The following is a 21,591-nucleotide window of genomic DNA, read 5'->3' as shown; positions in this document are numbered from 1 at the left end:
GGAAACATATTTAAGACAAATCAGGGAGGTAAAACTAACAGAATTTAATGATTCATTAGAGTCATGAATTGAGGGAACAGAAATCTAACAATTTATAAATTCTGTCTTGAATAATTAGCTATAGTGTAGTACCATAAACTGAGGAAAGGAATACAGAAAAGGAAATTATAAGTTCAGTTTTTAATCTGTTTTGAATTGTGAGACTTTCAAGAAGACATGTCTAACAGATAATCGGCTATTTGAGTCTGAAGTTCAGAGGAAGGATAGGGCTGAAGGACAAAAAAGATGGATTTGGTGGTAATCAGTATGTAATCAGTATTAAAAAGCAAGGTAATGGACAGAAGCATACTGAGAGGGTGTGCAAATGTAAAAGAATACCCAAGCAAGAAAGAACAGAGAGAAATCTCCCTTGAGAGGGTTCAACAAAAGAAAGGCAATGTTAAAAGAGGATATAAACAAAATATTAAAAATATCATGAAAGTATAAATAGAATGAATAGATTTATTTTGTAAATCGTGAGAATATTTAAAACAGGGAAAACCCCTGAAGCCTAAAAGAGATATTAAGAAAAATAAAAGGAAATATTAACTAACAGAGGGTAAACAAAATCAGTTACAGACAAACCTACACCAATTAAAATGTTTATATTTTTATATTATAGATAAATTAGTGTATGAACAATTGAGGATAATATAGTTTTGATTTCAAACAATATGGGAAAATAACACACTCTTCCACAAAAGTTCAAGTACACAACGCTATCAGTCTACTCAGCACAGACAAGCAATATTTTTTAAATCCACATAAGTAAAAATGTTATTTTTCACACTGACTGACAATCAGGCATAAATGACCTTTCTATCGTTTGCATCGCTGAGCTTACTCTAAACATTACCTGCATTGATACTGTGATCTCTTGAAGAGCAGAATCTGCTTCATCTTGCTTAGTTTTAAGTAATACACTTTGTTCTCCGGCTTTTCTGTTCAGTTCATCCACGAGAGCTTTAGCTTCATTTAGTTTAGATACACCAGCCTACATTAATAAAATGTTGATTGACAATATTAAAAGAAAAGGAATTTTATATACATACAGTAAACAAAGTCTATAAGAAAGAATCAAGCATAAATGTAAATGTGTACATATACTACATTTGCAAGTGGACTTAGGTATTTTCGTCTTGCTGATTATAATGATTTATTCAACTGTGTACTCATTAAGATGTAGTAAAAGACTCCACAGAGGCTTTAGAGAAAGATAGATTTTAAAGCATCACAGTAAAGCTGAACGGATCAACATATATTAGATATTAGATAGCTTAAATAGTAGGGTTTTTACTCACTGCATTAGACAGGAAGGAAAATAGAAAAGAAAAAAAATTCTGTAAACCCTTCCCATTTTTCAGTCTCATTGGTTGGGCAGAAGGACTCAGGGGCCACTCTTTTTATATTGGACGTGACTTGGTTTGTCTGTCCACTACCCAACTATTTTATAAGAGACTGCCTTACAAATGGGTCTGGTAAGCAATCACTCAAAATGCTTCAGCTATTCTTTGGGTGGTTGTTTGACCATGGCCATTATAACACGCCTGGCCATTATAACACCCCATTCCACAGCCCATGGATAATCCAAGGAATAAACATGAAAAATATTCCCTCTCTTCTTTAATATGATTGGGTTTTTGTCACATAACAAATCAGAAGATTTGGAAAGATAGTAATGGCAAAAAAAAAGGAATGTAAATAGTATTTACTGAGCACCCAGCACAGAGGACAGGCATCACGCTGGTTCTTTACGTTTGAATTTTATCTAATGTACTCAACACATTCACCCAATTAAGCTGCAACTCAGTGATTTTAAGTGATTTACCTGAAACACCATAGAGAACTAAATCAGGAAATTACCCCTCCAAAGCATGTAGAGTTAGTGGCTTAATATAAATGAAAGTGAATCATTAGAAAGAAGAATAAAGATAACTCTGCAAATTAATGTTCCTAGTTTACGACCCTCACAAAGAGAAGCAAGAACTTGGCAGAGGAAATGCTCTCTGACAGAATCTGAAGCTGACATTCTAATACCATGCTTAAGTTTAAGCTCTGCAGTTAGAGAAATACAAAAAGAAAACTGTTCAGAACGTACCAAGTCAAGTGACATGGATAAGAAGATGTTTATAAAATATAATTTTAAGAATATATTTTAAAAATATAAATATAATTTAAAGTTTATTATAAAGCATAATATTGGATATTACGTGTTAATTAATAATAGGCATTTCTGATTTCTAAAACACATTTATATGAAAAAGACATTTAAAGACAGCACCATAAACTATCAAAAACACATAAATACCATGTAGTGAAGAAATAATTATTCAAACAAAAAAAAAATTACAAAACCATTACTATAATCTAGTGGGCTATAAAGACAGGTAAGTGAGACAGTTTTCCAAGACATTTAATACAGTACAATATTTATTTATATTAAGTATGGCAACATGGCATTGTGATTTACATAATCCTTGTCCCCTATGTATAGATAAAATAATTTAAGATTACCAATATTGTACCTGCAAATGACTTTGTCTTTTTAATAATTCCTTTCTCTTGCTGCTATTAATGGCAGAATACACACGTAAAAAGGTCATATATCGGCTTGGTGTAGCACCATATGCTTTACAAGACTCGTGGATTAATAAAAATGATTTTAGAAAATCAGGATCAACTAGAAAGAGAAAAAAATGACTTAATATAAGTACGATCCATTAAGAATTAGAGAAAATGAACTTAACTATGTTTATTCTTGCCAGATACTTCTAAGCAATGAAATTATAAATATGAGATAACATCTTTGCCTTAAAGGTGCACAGGCATTCCTATCCATTCACAACTTCCATTTTTCTTATTAATTTTGTATTATTAATTTCATTGGTCTCTATCCTTCCACTGTAATATATTTCCCCTGACAATTTTTATTACTGCAAGAAAGATAAATCTATAGCTTGTCATAACATATAAATTAACTGGAACTACATAACATGTAATCCAAAAGTAAGCTCACTAAAAGCTACTTGAATGGAAAAGAGATACCAAACCAAGTAACACCTATCCACTCTTATGTACACAGGGAGAAACAGGACTTCAAAAGCCAAAAAATTAAGAACAAGTTCTCATTAGATCCAATATATACAAGACCAAACATACCGTCTCCCTCTCGTGGTCTCAACCTATTTCCCTCTGTATTCCCTACCTCAGTGAATAAAATCAACTTCTAATGAATTTTCCAAGCAGAACCCTGAGAAATATTCTTGCATCCTTCTTCTTCCTTGCATTCAACAGCCATTACATAACCCTCTTTAGATTACCTCCTAATATCTCCCCAAGTCCATTCCTTCCTCTTAGATTAGAAGGCAATAGCCTTCTATACTGGTCTACAGTACCTCTGGTTTCTCTGTACACCAATCTATTTTTCATAACTGAAGAAAGGGGTACACGCAGAGACTTACATTTCTAAAACAAGCCTCTGGTTACATCTCTACCAAAAATCTCTCAATTATTCCAAATCACCCACAAGTCAGAATCCAAATTCCTTCTTTAGCATGACATGGAAGGCTCTTCCTTACCCAACCCTGCCTACCTTTTTCTCTTCATCTAGTACTCTACTATTTATTATATCCTATGTCTTAGCCCTTCAGGGTATTTATAGTTCCATAAAAATGCCTATTTTATTTCTTCAAGCCTTTTCCATGCTAGTCACTCTAACCAGAATGACCTTCCCCAAACTGCCCGTCTGGGCAAAGTGCATTTCCTTTAGTATCTGCTAGGTAGAGGCCTTACTTTCCAATGTACTTCATATAAACGTCTACCATCACTTATCCTGCTATACCAAACTTTTATGTTTATATATAACATATTTCTTGCTACCACTAGATTATCCTAAGTCATCTCCAGTATCCAGTCCAGTACCTAATATAAAACAAGTTCAATAAATATTTAATAATTAGATGGTTAGATTAAATAAATGAATAAATATGCTATGGTATAAAAGAAAAAGACCACAGTCAAAGTTAATGTGGAAATGGAGAAAATAAAGAGAACATTATAGTTAAGAAAATATTATGTCCTACTCAAAGAATCATAACACAGTTTTGCATATGAATTGAGTGCTTTGACATACCTAAGTGATAAGCTAATATGAAAAGTTTAGGCTATTAGCCCAAAACCCTATATAAGTAAGTCCTTTAGATCATTTGGGTCAAAAATGTACATTTCTAATGTCTTAATTTTAAACAACAGATATGCTGTTAGGTCCTATATGAAATGACATAAACATTAGTTTTAAAAAAAGAGGACTTAAAAGTTTAGTTTGCATCAAAAAACCTAACTTAGTTAGTTTAGCATTATTCCAGTTCATAATCATCATGAATCTTTAATGGATCTATAACATTAGAAATCAGGAATTATTTCATCAATAAAAATCAGATAAAGTCAATTTCATCAAAATACTACCTGAGTTTTTTTTCTTTTCTTCTTTTCTTTTTTTGTCGCTATATTTTTCTTCACCATCTGTTTCACTGAATAACATTTCAGGTATCTAAAATAGAGCATTTCTTTAAACCTCAATTCAGTAGGAAAAAAGTTTAAGTAAATCCAATATCAGAGGTTAAAAAACCTTTAACACACACACACCCCCAAAAAAGAAAAAAAGAAACAGTCTCAATTGGACTTTTCTTCTAGGATTCTTTAGAGGACATTATTTCCTAGTCAAGATTTTGTCACATATCAACCATTAATGTATTGCAAATTAATAGCACATAGAAAAGCTTCAACATCTCGCTTGAAAAATGATTAGAGTTTTTGAAATGAAGAAAATCACATTTTTGATTGAATTAGAAAATAATCACAGATGCCATTTAAAATAGTAAAATAATAAAATAAATGTTTTATTTGGCATCAAACTAATAAAATGCCTTCATGGCATAAAGGAATAGGAAGGAAGCTTAGCTTTCTTAAATAAGAAATAACTAAAACTAAACAAAAATAATTTCATAATTGATAATTAACATAACTGCCATCAACATAATTTATAATTCTAAAAACTATCTATTGTCTATAGCTAGGTTTTTGCCACTATCACAAATAAGAAAATAAAGTTTCATGAACAGATATCATCATTATTAAAGAAAATATTATAATCTTATAAGAATAGTATTTCAAAATATACAAAAAAAATTTTTAACTCTATTTCTGGGAAAAAGAAAATAAGTAGAACTCTGAAATTTTAAAATTAAGCCAAAACCTTCAACTTCTTTCATCTGATACAGTTAATATTCCTAACAAGAGGAAGTACAAGTAATCTAGGTAATTAGGTCAAAAAATCATTTTCTGAATTTCTCAGACTGAATAAACCATTAAGCCAAAAGATTCCTTAACTAATGGAAAGTTTGAAAGTGCCATGGTTCTTGAGCCAAAGAACATTTATTTTTTCAAATACCTTCACTGATTTCTGAAAAAACACTTAAGCAACTGTGAGAATATTTTAAATATACACTTTTAAATCAATGGAAATTTGTTTCTTTGGAAACTTACTTTCTTGAAAATTTTATCCCTTATATTAGTTAGCGGGATTGTGGTAATCATTTCACAACATAAAAATATACAAAACAACATGTTGTATACCTTAAATATATACAATTTTATGTGTCAGTTATACCTCAATAAAGTTGGGAGGGGTAGGAAACATTCTATCCCTAAACGATATTCTACATTAGCAAAGTTTTCCTGCCTGGATTTACCCACATTCCCCTTTGCCTCCACTCTCCCTCCTTGGGGATAAAAATGGCACTTTCTAAAAAGAATTGAATAAGTATATTAACCCTATTAATTCCTATTAATACCCTGACCTCTCGATTCCTTGAATTCTTCTCCTTCTGTTTTCTATCACCTTTTTCCCGGCCACTCACCCCCACTTCAAAGGGTCACACCCTGATACCTTGTCACTAACAGCAACTGCAATCATTTCATAATCTCACTTTCAAATATCCCACTCTTCTACCACTACACTCCTGTCTTCCCAGCTCATTCCATTTGCAATGTCAATCATCCTCAGACTCCACCAAGACCTACAATCTATTAATTTAACAATCTTTATACTGTCATTCACCATCTTCCTACCATAATTTCTCAGCTCCCTTGGCCTTCACTTGCTTTGTCATACTCGAGTAGCAAAGCAAAGCCCCAATCCTGGTTAAATGCAAGTCACCACCTATTGAAGGTCTGCACCTATGAGTGCACATGTAACTGGAGAAAAAACACACAACTATGCTGATTGGCCTCACTCAACTTTATAATCACTAACCTCACGTGAACCCTTAATGCTACCTAGCTATTATACTCCATTCTCCTAAACCTTTCACTCTTTCCCTCTTCCAAACTACTATTTTGCATATCCTCTAATATCTCTTCAAGACTCCAAAATCTGTTCCCTCAACTTTTCTCTCAATTGATAATCTTACCTCCTATTTCACTGGGAAAACAGAAACATCCAGAAGTGTCCAAAACTTCCCATACCACACTTGCCCACCTACTTGGAACTGTGCCCCTGTACTCTGCTTCCCTTCCTGTTATTAAGGATAATGCTTCCATTCTACAAGCAAAGGCCTATCCTTAATTGTTTCATTTGTGCAATAGACCCATATGCTGTCTACTACCCAAGGATGTTGCTCTAGCAATTTTCCCGTCTTTCATGTAACATACATGTTTTGCATCTTTTTTGCATTCTCAACAGTGTATGAAAATGCTACAGTTTGTCTCAACTTAAAATTTTTTTAAAAAAGAAAGAAAGCATTTTAACCCCCACTTCCTCCAGTTACTGACCCATTTTTATCTTCTACTTCATAACAAAATTCCTCAAAAGAGGCGACCATATTCACTCTCCACTCTTCTCATTCTTTCTGAAACACGTCAATATGTTTTTTCTCCACTACTAACTGAAACTGCTTTATCAAAGTCACTAATGAACGCCATGCTGTTAAATGCAACGATCAGTTCCCAGGCCTTGTCTACCTTCATGTGTCACCATTCATCCTTCCTCACTCCTTTGAAATGCTGTCTTCACTTGGCTTCTAGGCTTCACTTGTCTACACGCTCTCCTGCTTTCCTATTTCCCAAGCAGTTCCTTCTCAGTATCCTTTGCTGGTTCCTGGTCTTCATCTCAACCTCTTAATGTTGAAGTGCCCCAGAGTTCGGCCTTTGCATCTCTCCTCTCTTTGCCAACATTCACTTCCTTCGTGATATTTTTTTCTCACAGTTTTAAATGCCAGCTATACTCTGATAATTCCCACAATTTTACCTGTATGCCTGACCTTTTCCCCGTTCTCATATATCCAAATGTCTTCTCAATCTTCCAGCTCAGATGTCTAACACCTCATATTTCACATATCTAAAACTGAAAACCTCATATTCTCCTCCCAAAATGTTCTTCTCAAAGTCTCCCCTCAACTGACAGGTATTCCATCCTTCCAGGTGCTCAAGCCAACAGACTTGGAGGTATCCTTAACTCCTCACTTTCCCTTACACCTTATTACAATTTGTCAACAAATCTTATCGTTTCTACTGCAAAACATACCCAGTATCTACCACTTCTCACCACCTCTACCACTACATCCTGAGAGCAAGCCATCCTCGTCTCTTGCCGAATTACTCAATAGCTTTATGACTGCTTCCTCCTTGTCTTCTATGGTCTATTTTCAGCTCAGAAGCCAGAGTATTACCATTAAAACATTAGAATAGTTTTGCTCAAAAGCCTCCAAGGGATCCCTTACTTGTTTCCAGGAAAGCCAAAATCCTTATAATAGCGTCCAAAGCCCCACCCTAACCTTTCTCTTACTTCACTGACCTCATCTGCAACTACTCTCCCCTTTATCGCTCTGTTACAAATGAACTGGCTTCTTGCTGATCCTCAGAATCACCAGGCATGCTCTCATCTCAGGTTCTTCACCTAGAAAGCTTTCCCCCCAAATATCCCCCAAAAGAGTGTAAATTCCATGAGGGCAGGGACTTTTGTCTTTTTCTCTGCTATATCCCCAATATATGGAATAGTGGCATGTATTAGGCACCCAATAATTACTAATTCTTAATGAATACCTCTTGTTCATTGGCCTCCACAGACTAGAATAACTTTCCTCTCCTTTACCTACTTACTGAAATCTAACTAAAATATCATCTCAACTCTAAAACCTTGTCTATTATCTCAAATTACACTCCTTCCTCTGAATCATGACAGGCATTAGTCTGCACTTCTACTATACAAAAATAAAGAAATGAATGATTGGGAATATGAGTATCATTCAAAAAAACAATATTGAAAATTATTATTAATTCAAATGAAGCAATATAAAAGGCTTCCAGCTGAGACGGTGCTATGAGTTCACAATTTAAACTCATCCCCCTCTGAACACATATCATAGCAATAACAGATTTTTTAAAAAGCATCTAAATTTTAATTTAAACAACAGCTAATATTATTGCTGTGATATTTTTATCATAAGCTAGCCTATAATAGGCTAAATAATGAAATGCATAAAATTTTTAAGGTACAATAATATCTCTGTGGTCCTTAATTAAGAACATAATCTTCCACCTAAAATTCTATACTCAACTAAACTATCAAATACAAGAGTATGAAGAAAAGAGTTATTTTCAAACTTATGAGAGATTTTCAGTGCCACAATTAAGGTAATATTATAATAAACACCAAAGGGAAGTTGTGACAATCAATAACTTTAAAAAAAATGTGCTTACTTTTTACTTCCATATTTAAACATTAAACTTACTTTCTTCATACTGCTATGTGACCAACCCTCCATCCACAACACCTGGCATTTCTTATGCAAAGCAGGATTACTCTCACAGTTTATTATGAAGTTTAAATTTGCAGAATCCATTATCAAGACAATATGCAAGTTTTGTTGAATTCCTAAAAAATAAGAAAATTATACTCTTGGAATATTACAATAATAATAATTGAAGAAACCTATATATGGTCTGGTTTTATGAAATTAAAATGTTTTGAAATGGGATGGTAGGAGCTGTTTATAAAAAGAACAAGCTATGAAACAGTATTACAGTATAATTTTTATTTTGGTTAAAAAATACGTGTGTGTGTGTGTGTGTGTGTGTGTGTGTGTGTGTGTATGTGTATGCTAGGATAAAAGATCTAGAAAGGTATGATACTGCTGTTACTTTTCAAACATGACACTGGATTCTATTTTGTAATTTTTCTTTCAAGGATTTTTGTTTCATTATTCACAAGCAAAACTGATCTCTGGTTTTCTTTTAGGAGAAATACCTTTTCCTTCTTTCAATGACAATATCATTTTCCCTTTGTAAAAAGGATTTTGGACACTTTCCTTTATTTTCTATGTTGGACACTTTCCTTTATTTTCTATGTTCTGAAACAGTTTAAAATAGCATTGAGATGATCAGTTTCTTAAAGGTGTAGTACAATTTCCCTGTAAACTTGAAGTGGACAGAAGGGAGGGTAGCTCTTTAACAACTGTCTCTATTTCATCAATAATAAATGTTCTTTTAGAAAAATAAAGATCAATGTAATAGTCACGTCTGGGTGCTGCCATCATTGCCTTATTTTTTGTTTATCAATTTTAGATATCTACAGTGCACATGAAACTACTTCTGCAGTAATCAAACTTTCTTTAGTTCCAAAAAAATAACACTACAGAGTCTGGCACAATCTAAATAGTTCAATAATTCTCTAACATAGGAGGTACTAAAGCACAAATTTCACCACATGGAAACAAAGGCAACAAAGTAAATATTCCAAAGAACATTACCATACTTTCACCCTTCCCTTTCACTAAAATTTTGCTAACTTGTTTTTATTATAGGTTAGCCTTTATGCTACTTATTTGCTAATGAGAAAATAATGCAAATTAAATGGTATTTATTTCATATGAAACATAGTTTAAATTGATTAACGAATTCTATGGCACTTACTATATGTGAAGTAATTGAAGACTGGTCCAAAAAAACCATCCTGTGAAGCCTGATCTTTAAGAGGCAACAGCAAGGGCTCTAATTCTTCAAGAGTGTAGAGTCCAGGAACTTCACCTACAGAACATTACATTTCTTTTGAGTTTTACCTGCATTACACTAATTCAAAACACATTTTACACACACAATGCTTCTTCTATTTTTGTAATCAAATAATCTGATGTTATTCAAGCTTTGTTTTCAAAAATAAACAAACCCTATCACCCTCTATATTATTCACAAATCTACATCTATAGCCTTCAGTTGATTAAGCAAACCATTAAAGACAGTTCATAATCTAGCCATCTATCTGCTTTTCCAAGTCCTTCTCTACCCCAACCCCACAAGACCTTGTATTCTAGCCTCAATGAACTTCTTTGTGTTCCAAAAATTTAATGAAATACTCCCTCTTCCTGGAATATTATACCCACAGTCTTCCTCTGCCCCTTATCTTCCCCTAATATTATTGTTTATCCCTCAAGACACTACTTTGTCAACTGCTATATCCATGAGACTTTCCTGAATACCCACATGCTAGGTAAAGCATTCTTTTCTCTTGTGTATAGTATCCAAACATCACTGTTTAGCATTTACCACATCATTTAATAATGAATGAATTACTTCCCTTTCCTGCCCAATTAGATTCTGAATTCCCGGAGGGCGAATATTTGATCATGATCAATATTAACCTTAGGGCATTCTTAGCAAGTATCTAAAACATAAATATTTGTTAAATAAATGAACAAACGAATTATCAAATGAATGAACGAACTTGTACTAGAAATCAGGAGAACTAGTCATGGCCTGCTACTATACAACAGAATGATGAAAGTCAAATCAAAGGTGATTAAGACTATAAGAATTTGATAGAGGGCTTGAAGCTTGTCTTGTTCACCACCATAAATCCAGTTATTTAATAAATATTTGTTAAACCAACATATTTGTAATTCACAAGAAACTGTAAGATTAAATGAAAATTCTTTTGCTGCATTCATGTAGAGCCCAACATAGTTTGAATCCCTACTTTTCTTTAGGTTAATCTCAGAGGTACCAGACTGCTCCCCAACCACCAAGGATGTACATATTCAAATGCATACACACATAAATGTGCTCTATGTCTTCCTCTAAACTTCAGCCATATCAAGATACCCTTGATTTCTTAAATTTGGTAAAGAAAGCTAGCTCTATTTACATATTCTATAGGGAATAAGAATTTGAAATACAAAAAAGAGACAAAAAGGCCTATTGAGTACTTTCTCTGAAAGTATTTTTCAAATACTTTTTTTGCCAAAAACGTTGTCAAAATTTAACCTTACCAAAATTTAGCTTTATTTATGATTTTTGCTATTATATCTTGATAAAAAGACCAATTTATCTTACAATAAAAATAATTACTGGGTTAATGCTTATCTGGATGTTTGCTTTCAGAAATTAAAACCAAAACAAAAATACAAAAACCCTGTATATATCTGGCCTACAAGTTTATCTCAGCCAAAATGAACAAGGTCTCCATCTAGTGACAATTTAAGCAATATGCAGGAATGTGCACCTTAAAAATCAGAAGAGATTATTTATAAAAAGGGCCGCAAACACTTCAAGCTTGCTCAAGACATACCACTTTCACTATACCATTTCCCTTCACTTTGACAGAAATTGACCTACCACTTGTGTAACTAGAGTCTTTCTCATTTGGGCACTAAAGTGTAGATACCTCACTTTATAAATGTTTCCTTCAACCAAAGCTGTTAAATTCTGAAAAAACAAAAAAACTATTTTATCCCAGAGTCTACCTAGCAGGATACAAAACAAGTATTTATTAAAACCTGAGTGGAACATGAGCATCATGCAAATTTTGTCCTCGGGTCCCTAGAATGGAACAATTCATATAGTTGAAACTAGTTTTTAACAAGGTTTACTTTGTACTTAAGTACCAAAATACTTAGTCCAAGTTTAAAACGAAGCTACCTCATACCAACTCTACTAACAGTGGTTATGCATTATAAGGAGATTATAATAAACTTCATAAAGTCTTCAGAAAAGGAAGAACTGCAGGAAATTGCAGGTATTCTCCTCAGGAAATCACCAAAAAGGTCAGGTGGCTCCAGAGACAAAAAGAGTACAACACAATTCAAGAAATATGAGACCTCATATATCTGAAATATATCTGCTATTATATTTATATAATAGCAGATATTTATATATTATATTTAAGGCCATATTATAATTATTCAATTTTTCCATTAATGATGGACAGTGAGGTTCTATCAAATTTTTATTACAAATTATACTACATATTTCCTTACATACTAGTTCTTTTAAAATTTATTTATTTCTTTATTTTTAGCTGTATTGGGTCTTTGTTGCTGCGCGGCAGGCTTCCTTTAGTTGTGGGGAGCAGGGGCTATTCTGCGGTGGCTTTTCTTGTTGTGAAGCACAGGTTCTAGGCGCGCAGGCTTCAGTAGTTGTGGCTCAAGGGCTCTAGAGAGCAGGCTCAGTAGTTGGGACGCACGGGCTTAGGTGATCCACGGCATGTGGGATCTTCCCAGACCAGGGCTTGAACCCGTGTCCCCTGAATTAGCAGGCAGATTCTTTTTTTTTTTTTCTTGCGGTACACGGGCCTCTCACTGTTGTGGCCTCTCCCGTTGCGGAACACAGGCCCCGGACGTGCAGGCTCAGTGGCCATGGTTCACGGACCCAGCCGCTCCACGGCATGTGGGATCCTCCCGGACCGGGGCACAAACCCGCGTCCCCTGCAGGCGGTCTCTCAACCACTGCGCCACCAGGGACGCCCGAGCAGGCGGATTCTTAACCACTGCGCCACCAGGGAAGCCCAGTATAACACATTTTTTAAATAAGTACTGGTTGATAACTTTCCTAAAAGGTTATAACTTATAATAGTCCCACCAAAAGTGTGTTAAGAGGGCCAATTTTTCAGTATATTCATCAATATTCAATATTTAATCATCATTTTTATATAATTCCACAATCTTGGTTTTATAAAAACAGGGTTTCTCAGTTCTCCTGCTCTGAGCATGTTTAATGTTTAATCCCATGTCACCTTAATAAAAGCTATGCCAAGTGTTCTCTGAAACATAATTTTATATAAGATCACTTTCCTTGAATAATTTTTACATTACTTTTATTTTCTTTAAATAGAACCCATTTACTTGCCTGAAGACAAAAGGCTATTGATCATCTCCAAAAATGTAGGATGTACAAACTGATAATCCTCAAGAAGTAAAACTACTTGTTGTGCTTCAATACCTGCAAGATGTAGCACCTGCACAATAAGAAAACACATTTTGGTACACATTAAATATTTTTGGCACAGGTAAAAACTTTCATTCTGTATGTAAACTAAGTTGTTTTTATTGATTGATATTTGAGTAATCAAAATTTAGCCATATAGTCTAGAAAGTAAATCCACTGAATAATCAAAATTTAGCCATATAGTTTGGAAAGTAAATCCAGTTCATAAACAAATACTACTGGGAGGAAATTTAATTATTTTACATCTAGGACATTAAAATCTAGAGGATAATTTTTAAATACACCTACATATGTCCTAAATGCCATCTTTTTGTTTATCTTATCTATCCATATAACATCCCATAATCTGGGGTGCTGAGAGCTAAAAACATAATTTTGTAACAATTATGGAGAAAACAATCATCAAAATTAAAATAAAGACTATGTTGCATATCAGAGATTTAAAGGCTTTTTGAATAACTAACTGTGATTTAAAACCAAATAAAACAAAAGACTGTGAGTCACTCACATGTTTGAGATCATTTTTGAACTGCTTCAGTTCATATCCCCTGGAAATCTTTGGTGAAAACAGCACTGCTCCATGCATATGACTGACTAAAGAAGTGATGGTCCGACGACCTACACCACTGCATCCGGCTAACAGAAGTGAACCTCCAGGAAAACTCAGCACTCTGTCTATCCTAGACACATATTCCAGGACTTCTTGGAAAAGTAAAATATCTAAATTCTGGTTATCTCGTCCATAATGAATAAGACCCTTCAAAGATCACAAAGCGTATTATATAATTAATATAAGTCCAAATTACATAATAAAATGTTAGTTATCTAGATTAAGAGATTATATTTTTGGTGCACTCAAGAAAAGGGGTTAAGTGTATTCATGTTGTTTCACACTCTTTTATCTATCCAGTAATCCAGCTTTATGGCACTTTGTAAGGAAAAATTTACATGATGTCAAACAAGTTCACGCGTCCACAACAGTCAGTTACTTTTGAACACCATTAATATAACTAGTAAAAAGCAGTGTAAGATAGCAGGTTAATTATAAAGACTTCAAAAGCTCTCAAATTTTTACCACTTGTTACACATCAAATCAGTGTGCACAGACTATAAAACAATCCCCAAACTCTCAAAACGTACTGCCTAAAGATATTTTGTGAACTCTTGTTCTTACACACAGCTCAGCAATGAACCAAAAGCCCACAAAGAGGTAGCATGCCCTGCCAGGAGCTATGTGATAGAGTGAAGAAAGAGAGAAAGGACAGCTTTCACATACTTAACAACTTTTGCACATTCCCAAACTTTTCAATATCCATTCCAGGCAAACAAATAAATTTACTAGACCATGAAAGACTTTTCTTGATATAAAATCCACACTAACTTCCACTATAAATATTAATTTTTAAAGTAATCATATATAATACTGTTTCTTTTTATTATAATTAATCTCAAAAACAAAACAAACAAACAAAACTCCATAGGACAGTGCTACTAAAAGTTTCAGTGAACCAGCAGCATCAACATCATTTGGAAGTGTCTCAGAAATTTGGATTCTCTTCTGATTGTTTTCAGATTCAGATTAGTACCTATTGAATTCAGATTTCTCTGTATGGGACCCAGCCATCAATATTTTCTGGTTCTCAAAGTGTTTCTAATGCTCACTAAAGTTTGAGACCACTGCTCTAGAATGAGAAGTTAATATCATATTAACTGTTAATATAATATTAGCAGTTATATTTCCCAATTAATATTAAGCCTTTTTAATAGTTCCAACCTCAGATACCTTTTCCAGCATGTATCCTAGCAATTTTACACTAATCTGTGTAAGTGCATGTGCACCTACTTAGATCTGCCACATTGGGCTAAATTCCAAAAGATACGAACCGCTTTTGCCTATTCTAAGATCTTTCACTTCATGCCCTCAAAAAACTTACAATAAATATTTTGAAAATGGCTTTAATCATAACCAAATCCCAATTCAAATTCATTATTCATATTATACCTTTTTAATAACATCCTTAAGATCTGCAGAATTTAGTTTTCCAAGTGGTTTTCCATGTGGAGGCAAAGGTTGTCCTGGGGCTGACCTTATTCCTGAATTATGTTGAGCTCCCCATGTAACATAGAAATTATCTGTAGAAATGAAAGATATTTTTGTTTTATGTGTGTTAATCATAATGGGAGCATCAGTAGATATATTTCACACTAAACTGTTTTTAACTTAATTAGTCCAAATTAGAACATCCCCAGAAAGGCAAAGATTAATTACTTTGAATTGGCAAATAAATAAAACAATCTCAAAATTATTCTTGAAAAAGAACACAGATTTACTAATATCATCAAGAGCCCTGACTTCTAAAATAAAAGAAAAATTAACCAAATTTTAATTAGAAAATAAAAATCCCACAAACTTCCCTTAAATTTATCTACAGCAGTGTTCCTGTTACCACACAAGGAAAATCTGTTCACCATTCTATTGAAGTTTCGCCTCCCAATTCCTCTGGGAGACTGTTCCATCATATCCACCTTGTCATATGCTGCGCTCAGCAAACCTTCCCTAGACCCCAAGCTACCTCATGTTCTTCTTTCCTTCTCCATCATATTTCTCACATTATCTTCTACTTGCCAAAACCACTATACTAAACCCTTATTTGGGAACAACAATGCTACCCTAATTGCGAAATCCAAACCTTCGTTGTAGTCATTATCCCAACATGACTTGTGTGCATCTCCTTAATGGAACTTTTTTCCTTGAATCTATATTACCGTGCTCATCAAGCCACAACCACTACTCCTTTTCAGTTTTCTATTTATCCCATATATATATATATATATATATATATATATATATATATTTTTTTTTTTTTTTTGCAGTACGCGAGCCTCTCACTGCTGTGGACTCTCCCGTTGTGGAGCATAGGCTCCGGACGTGCAGGCTCAGCGGTCATGGCTCACGGGCCCAGCCGCTCTGTGGCATGTGTTATCCCTTATATTTTTATTTTCACTGGGATCCAAATTCAGCCTATTATGCTTTAATTCTAAATACTCCCCTGGAATTATTTAATCTTATTCTGTGGATTAGATTATCAACTATCTAAATATACACCAAAAACCGATTCACTACGTATCTCTAGGCAAGTCTCCCAGCTCTAGTCTAGTCCCATATTTCGAATTGCTTAATGACATGTAACTCATGCATTCATTCATTAAACACTTATCTATCACAGACCTGTATTTAAACATTGTACTTCCTGTTAGAGATAAGTAATGAATAAGACAAACATAATTTCTGCCCTCACAGAACTGATAAACTTTATGTAGGTTCCCAAAAGACACTCAAAAAGCTTGTAAACATTCAAACACATGCATAAAACTGAACTCATTATCTTCATGTCTCATCATTTCTCAGCTGGACTATTGCAGCATCCTCTTACCTCATATCCCTACTACAAGCCTTTACCCCATCAAATATATCCTCACTGCTACTAGAGTAACAAACACAAAAACAAAATCTGATAGTACCACTGCACTCCAATATCACATATAGCTTCCCACTGCCTTAAAAGCAAAACTTTTCCTAATCAAGGCCCTTTGCAGTTTGGCTTCAATTTGGCTCCACTGACTGCTTGAATCTCTTATCTCCCTCTGTACTCCAATATATACCCCAGTTTTCTCAAACCTTTGATTCTTTGCATATGCTTTTTCCTTTGTCTGGAATGCCCTTCCCCTCTTCTTCACTTAATTGTATCCTTTAAGATACAGTTTGATTTCCTGTAATTGTTCCAAAAAATTAAAGTCTTAGGTGTTAATCTAACAAAATACCTTATAGGACTTATGCTGAAAACTATACAACACTGATGAAAAAAAGCAAAGAGTATCTAAATAAATGGACAAATATATTATGTTCATGGATTGGAAAAATCAACATAATAAAGAGGTCAATTCTTCCCAAACCAATACACAGAACTAATACAATTCCTACCACAATCTCAGCAACATTGTTTATATATACAAGATTATTCTAAAATTTATATGGAAAGGCAAATAGCTAAAACAATTTTAAAGAAGAAGGAATCAGTCAATCGAATTTTAAGACTTATTATACAGCTACAGCAATCAACTCAGTGTGGTACTGGCAGAAGGACATATACATCAATGGAACAGAATCAGGAACCCAGAAACAGAGTTACACAATTAATTTTTGACTAACGTGCAAAAGCAATTCAAGGCAGAAGGGTAGCCTATTCAACAAGTGGTGCTGGAACAAGTGGACAACCATAGGCAAAGAAATGAACCGTGACCTAAGTCTCACTCTTTACACAGAAATTCACTCAAAATGGACCACTGACTTAAAACATAAAACTATAAAGTATTTAGGAAAAAAAGGTGGAGAAAATCTTCAAAATCTAGGACTAGACAGAGTTCTTAAACTTGACACCAAAAAATCCTTAAAAAGAAAAATTAATAAATTGAGCTTCATAAAATTAAAACCTTTTTTAATCTGTGAAAGACTCTATTAAGAAGATGAAAAGACAAGCTACACAGTGGGAGAATATATTTGCTAACCACATATGTGACAAAAGAATAGTATCTAAAATACAGAAAGAACTCTAAAAACTCAATATTAAAAAAAATCCAATTAGAAAATGGGCAAAAGACATAAAGAGACATTTCACTGAAGAGGACAGACAGAAGACAATTAATCATATGAAGATGTTCAACTTCATTAGCTGTCAGCAAGATGCAAAATAAAACCAATATGACCTATCAGTACACACTTATCAGAATGGCTAAAATAAGAAAATACTGACAACACCCAATGCTGGCACGGATGTGGAGCACCTGGATCACTCGTAAATTGCTGATGGAAATGTAAACTGAAATACAGCTACTCTAGACAACAGTGTGGCAGGTTTTTTTTTTTTGAACTAAGCATACAAGTATCATTCAACCCTGCAACTGCATTCCTGAGCATTTATCTCAGAGAAACAAAAATCTCCACACAAAAACCTGCACATAAATGCCTACAGCAGCTTTCCTCTTAATAGCCAAAAACTGAAAACAACTCAGATGCCCTTCCACAAGTAAATGGTGAAAGAAATGGTAGCATGTCTAAATATAATACCTACTCAGCAATAAAAAGGAACAAACTACTGAAACACTCAAGAACCTGCATATATCTCCAGAGAATTATTCTGATTGAAAATAAGATTGTTGAAATGACAAAATTGAACACAGAAAAGATGGGTGGTTTCCAGGGGATGGAAGAGGAGTTGATCCATTTTAACTGTATCAATGTCAATATCCTGGTTGTGATATTATATTATTTTTGCCAGAGTTGAAGGAAAACAAGTAAAAAGTACATGTGTTCTCTCTCTGTTAGTTCTTACAACTGTATGTGAATCTACAATTATCTCAAAATAAAAAATTTCAAAGTAACTTCCTCAAAAAGGAATTAGTCTCTACTCTTCTACACCCCTAATATCCAACATTTATCCCAAATATATTCAGAAAAGTTATATTAATTGTAAAACACTTCATGCTCTATTGTATTTACCAGTTTAACCATCTATTTGCATAAATCTTTGTGGCACCTAAACATATTAGCAATAGTTATCATTGTAAGCAAGGACTTTCACATCTGTATCTGCCATTAGATTACAAATTTCTTGAGCACAAGAATGTATCTAGTTTATTTTTCAGTATCCAAAATTAAATTTTTAATTTTGGATACTTAAAATTTTTAAGCATCCAAAATTTTTCTTAATAATTTTTCTTAATATTCTACTATGTGAAAATCATATTTGCCTGGATCTAACATATATCAAGCCTGTATTTTTTTTTAAATGCAACCCTTCATTAAAAAGTAAAATACTGAGAAAAAAACATTATTGAGTCCTACACAGGAGACTCTAAAAGATACCAAATTCTAGAGAATTCAGATAAGACACTGATACTATCTAATGCCCAAAGGATATGTCACTTTCTTTGCAAGACGAGACACTATTAACTCAATTTTTAGACTGAGAAACATGGCAGCATTTTAGAACAAGAGCCTCTCCATGCTAAGCCATGAAAACTACACACCACAATGACATAAAACCTCACTCAAAATCAAGCCAACTTTGAACTATTAACAGGCTTCTCTCAGCATTTCATCCTGTCTTAGGTTCTTTTGAACTTATTTCCTGATTCTAAAACTCAAGCAGCACCTAGAAAATTCCTTCTATCAATCTTAGTATCCTTTTCACCTTCAAGACTCCCCTTGGCTTACGTCATTATGACCCTGGAACCAATATCAAATCTAGAAAGATACAACGTAATGTATTATATGAAATATTTTTGAAGGCTTGCCTTACACTCTAATAGAATAGAAATTCATTTTGTAGCTTGAAAGCAGTTTTATTAGGAAAGAGTTCCATATTACAGTCATCCTCTGTCAAAGGCCTTTTCAACATGTTGATTTTCATTTTATATGCATCACTCCCACAGCATTTCATAATGCAAATTGGTCATTAAGCAGCAATAGTTGCAAATGCAACATAGCTCCTTTGACTGGTGCTATGCTTTGTTTATCATAATAATGGGTGAAGCTGATAAGAGGGTACATAAGAAGTTCTGTGCTAATGACATTATGAGTAGTGACAGGAATGAGTCACTTTCTCAAGCGAAAGCTCATTATAATCAAATATGGATTTTCACTATGATCTTTAAATATCACACATATATGGCTATTTTTATTAGTAAAAGTCCTTCAGGAAATACAGTTTTGAATTGCAAATGTTAAACATTACGGTCTGAACAACCGTTTCCAAGAAAACAATTATCGTCATCATATTTTGTTTGGAACATAATTATTGAAATCTAGCAAAGAAGACAGAGCAGCCTCTTACGGTAAAAACATTAAAATTTCCAAAGTCTTAGCGTTTTTGTTTTAATTAATTTTACTGAAGTATAGTTGATTTAAAATGCTGTGTTAATTTCTACTCTACAGCAAAGTGATTCAGTAATACATATATAAATTATCCAAAGTTTTCATTTGTTTAGATATATGAAATCATGCTATCAGTAAGAAAAAAACTGAAAGTGCTCATAACTTTTATATATTTACATAAACTCTGTAACTATATTACCTGCCATATTGTCTAGTACATCTGAGCCCCAGTCTCCTTGAAACACTGATGTTAAAATACTGTCAAATAAATGAAGTTCCTTTGCACCAACAATTTTGTCACGAAATAAGCGCCGCGCTTCATATGCCACAATTTCTAATACGTAAGCTAGAGGATGGTTTGAGGATCCTAAAAAAGGCAAAATTTTCTTTAATTATAATAAAATTCAAATGATTTAAAAATGGTCTGTTTCAACATAATATTAGAAAGAAATAGAGAATGAGAATCTACATACCATTATTTTGGCATCAGATAAATAGAATAAAGGGAAAAAGAGTTAAAATTCATTTTGTTAATGAGTTGGTAAACTTTTTTGATTCTTTAAAGGATTAAACTCTATTATTTCTAGTTGTTCAATAAAAATATCAATCCCCAAGAGCATATTAAACATGCTTTGGCTACAAAGGATAACAATTACATTTTTTTCCAGATCAAGTTTTAATAGTGACAATCATACTTTAGGAGAGGAAGCATAATAAAATATCATAATTCTAATATCATGTTTAAATTTAATATTAACATTTTAATTTTTAAAATACTATAATTACAATACTCATTTATCTATTACAAATATAATATACATATACAGCATAAACACACACACACACACACACACAGTATGATATTCTAAAGAGAGATAAGTGATTTGAAATCATAAAAGCAAAACTTACCTCCTTCTAAATCATATCTGAATAAGCCAAGAACCCACTGGGTAAGGATGCAAGGAGTAAAGAAATAGTGGCTATAATCATCAACTGTAAATTTGGCCCGCACCTGAAAAAAATATAGTAAAAGATCTGTCTTCTCTCTTAAATATATAATCATGCTATAAATTTTTCAGTCACCTTAAATTCATAGGAATGTCAATTCCTACCAGTGGATGGAACTGTATTTCAATATTACTTATTTCCTCAGTTATCTTGTATTCTATATTTTATGCATTTAAAAACAGTATCTAAGAGAGGTTGTTCATAAACTTCAACAAACTGTCAAAGGTTGTCCATGGAAAAAAATAAAATGAAAGGTTAAAAAGCCCTGCTAAAGAAAGGAATTCAAGGAAAGCTAACCTAAATTTTATAAAATGGTAGTTATAATTCCAAGGTGC

At 33.4% G+C, this 21,591-nt stretch overlaps 1 protein-coding gene across 1 annotated transcript in view; it reads right to left on the bottom strand.

The window, feature by feature from the left end:
• DYNC2H1 (dynein cytoplasmic 2 heavy chain 1) overlaps positions 1 to 21,591 on the bottom strand; it is a 370,694-nt gene that overhangs the window by 251,592 nt on the left and 97,511 nt on the right. The window contains exons 46-55 of the mRNA XM_030835708.2: positions 21,158 to 21,260; positions 20,448 to 20,615; positions 15,317 to 15,447; positions 13,823 to 14,071; positions 13,216 to 13,324; positions 10,009 to 10,122; positions 8,829 to 8,971; positions 4,504 to 4,588; positions 2,565 to 2,719; positions 896 to 1,033 (exon numbers count right to left, since the gene is read on the bottom strand). Of these exons, the coding sequence (XP_030691568.2) occupies positions 896 to 1,033; positions 2,565 to 2,719; positions 4,504 to 4,588; positions 8,829 to 8,971; positions 10,009 to 10,122; positions 13,216 to 13,324; positions 13,823 to 14,071; positions 15,317 to 15,447; positions 20,448 to 20,615; positions 21,158 to 21,260 (1,395 nt within the window). The remainder of the gene's footprint in view (positions 1 to 895; positions 1,034 to 2,564; positions 2,720 to 4,503; positions 4,589 to 8,828; positions 8,972 to 10,008; positions 10,123 to 13,215; positions 13,325 to 13,822; positions 14,072 to 15,316; positions 15,448 to 20,447; positions 20,616 to 21,157; positions 21,261 to 21,591) is intronic.

Source organism: Globicephala melas, chromosome 8 (assembly GCF_963455315.2).
Source record: "Globicephala melas chromosome 8, mGloMel1.2, whole genome shotgun sequence".
Taxonomy (NCBI): Eukaryota; Metazoa; Chordata; class Mammalia; order Artiodactyla; family Delphinidae; genus Globicephala; species Globicephala melas.
Note: the sequence above shows the minus strand (reverse complement) of the source record. Positions and strands in the feature narration are given on the sequence as shown.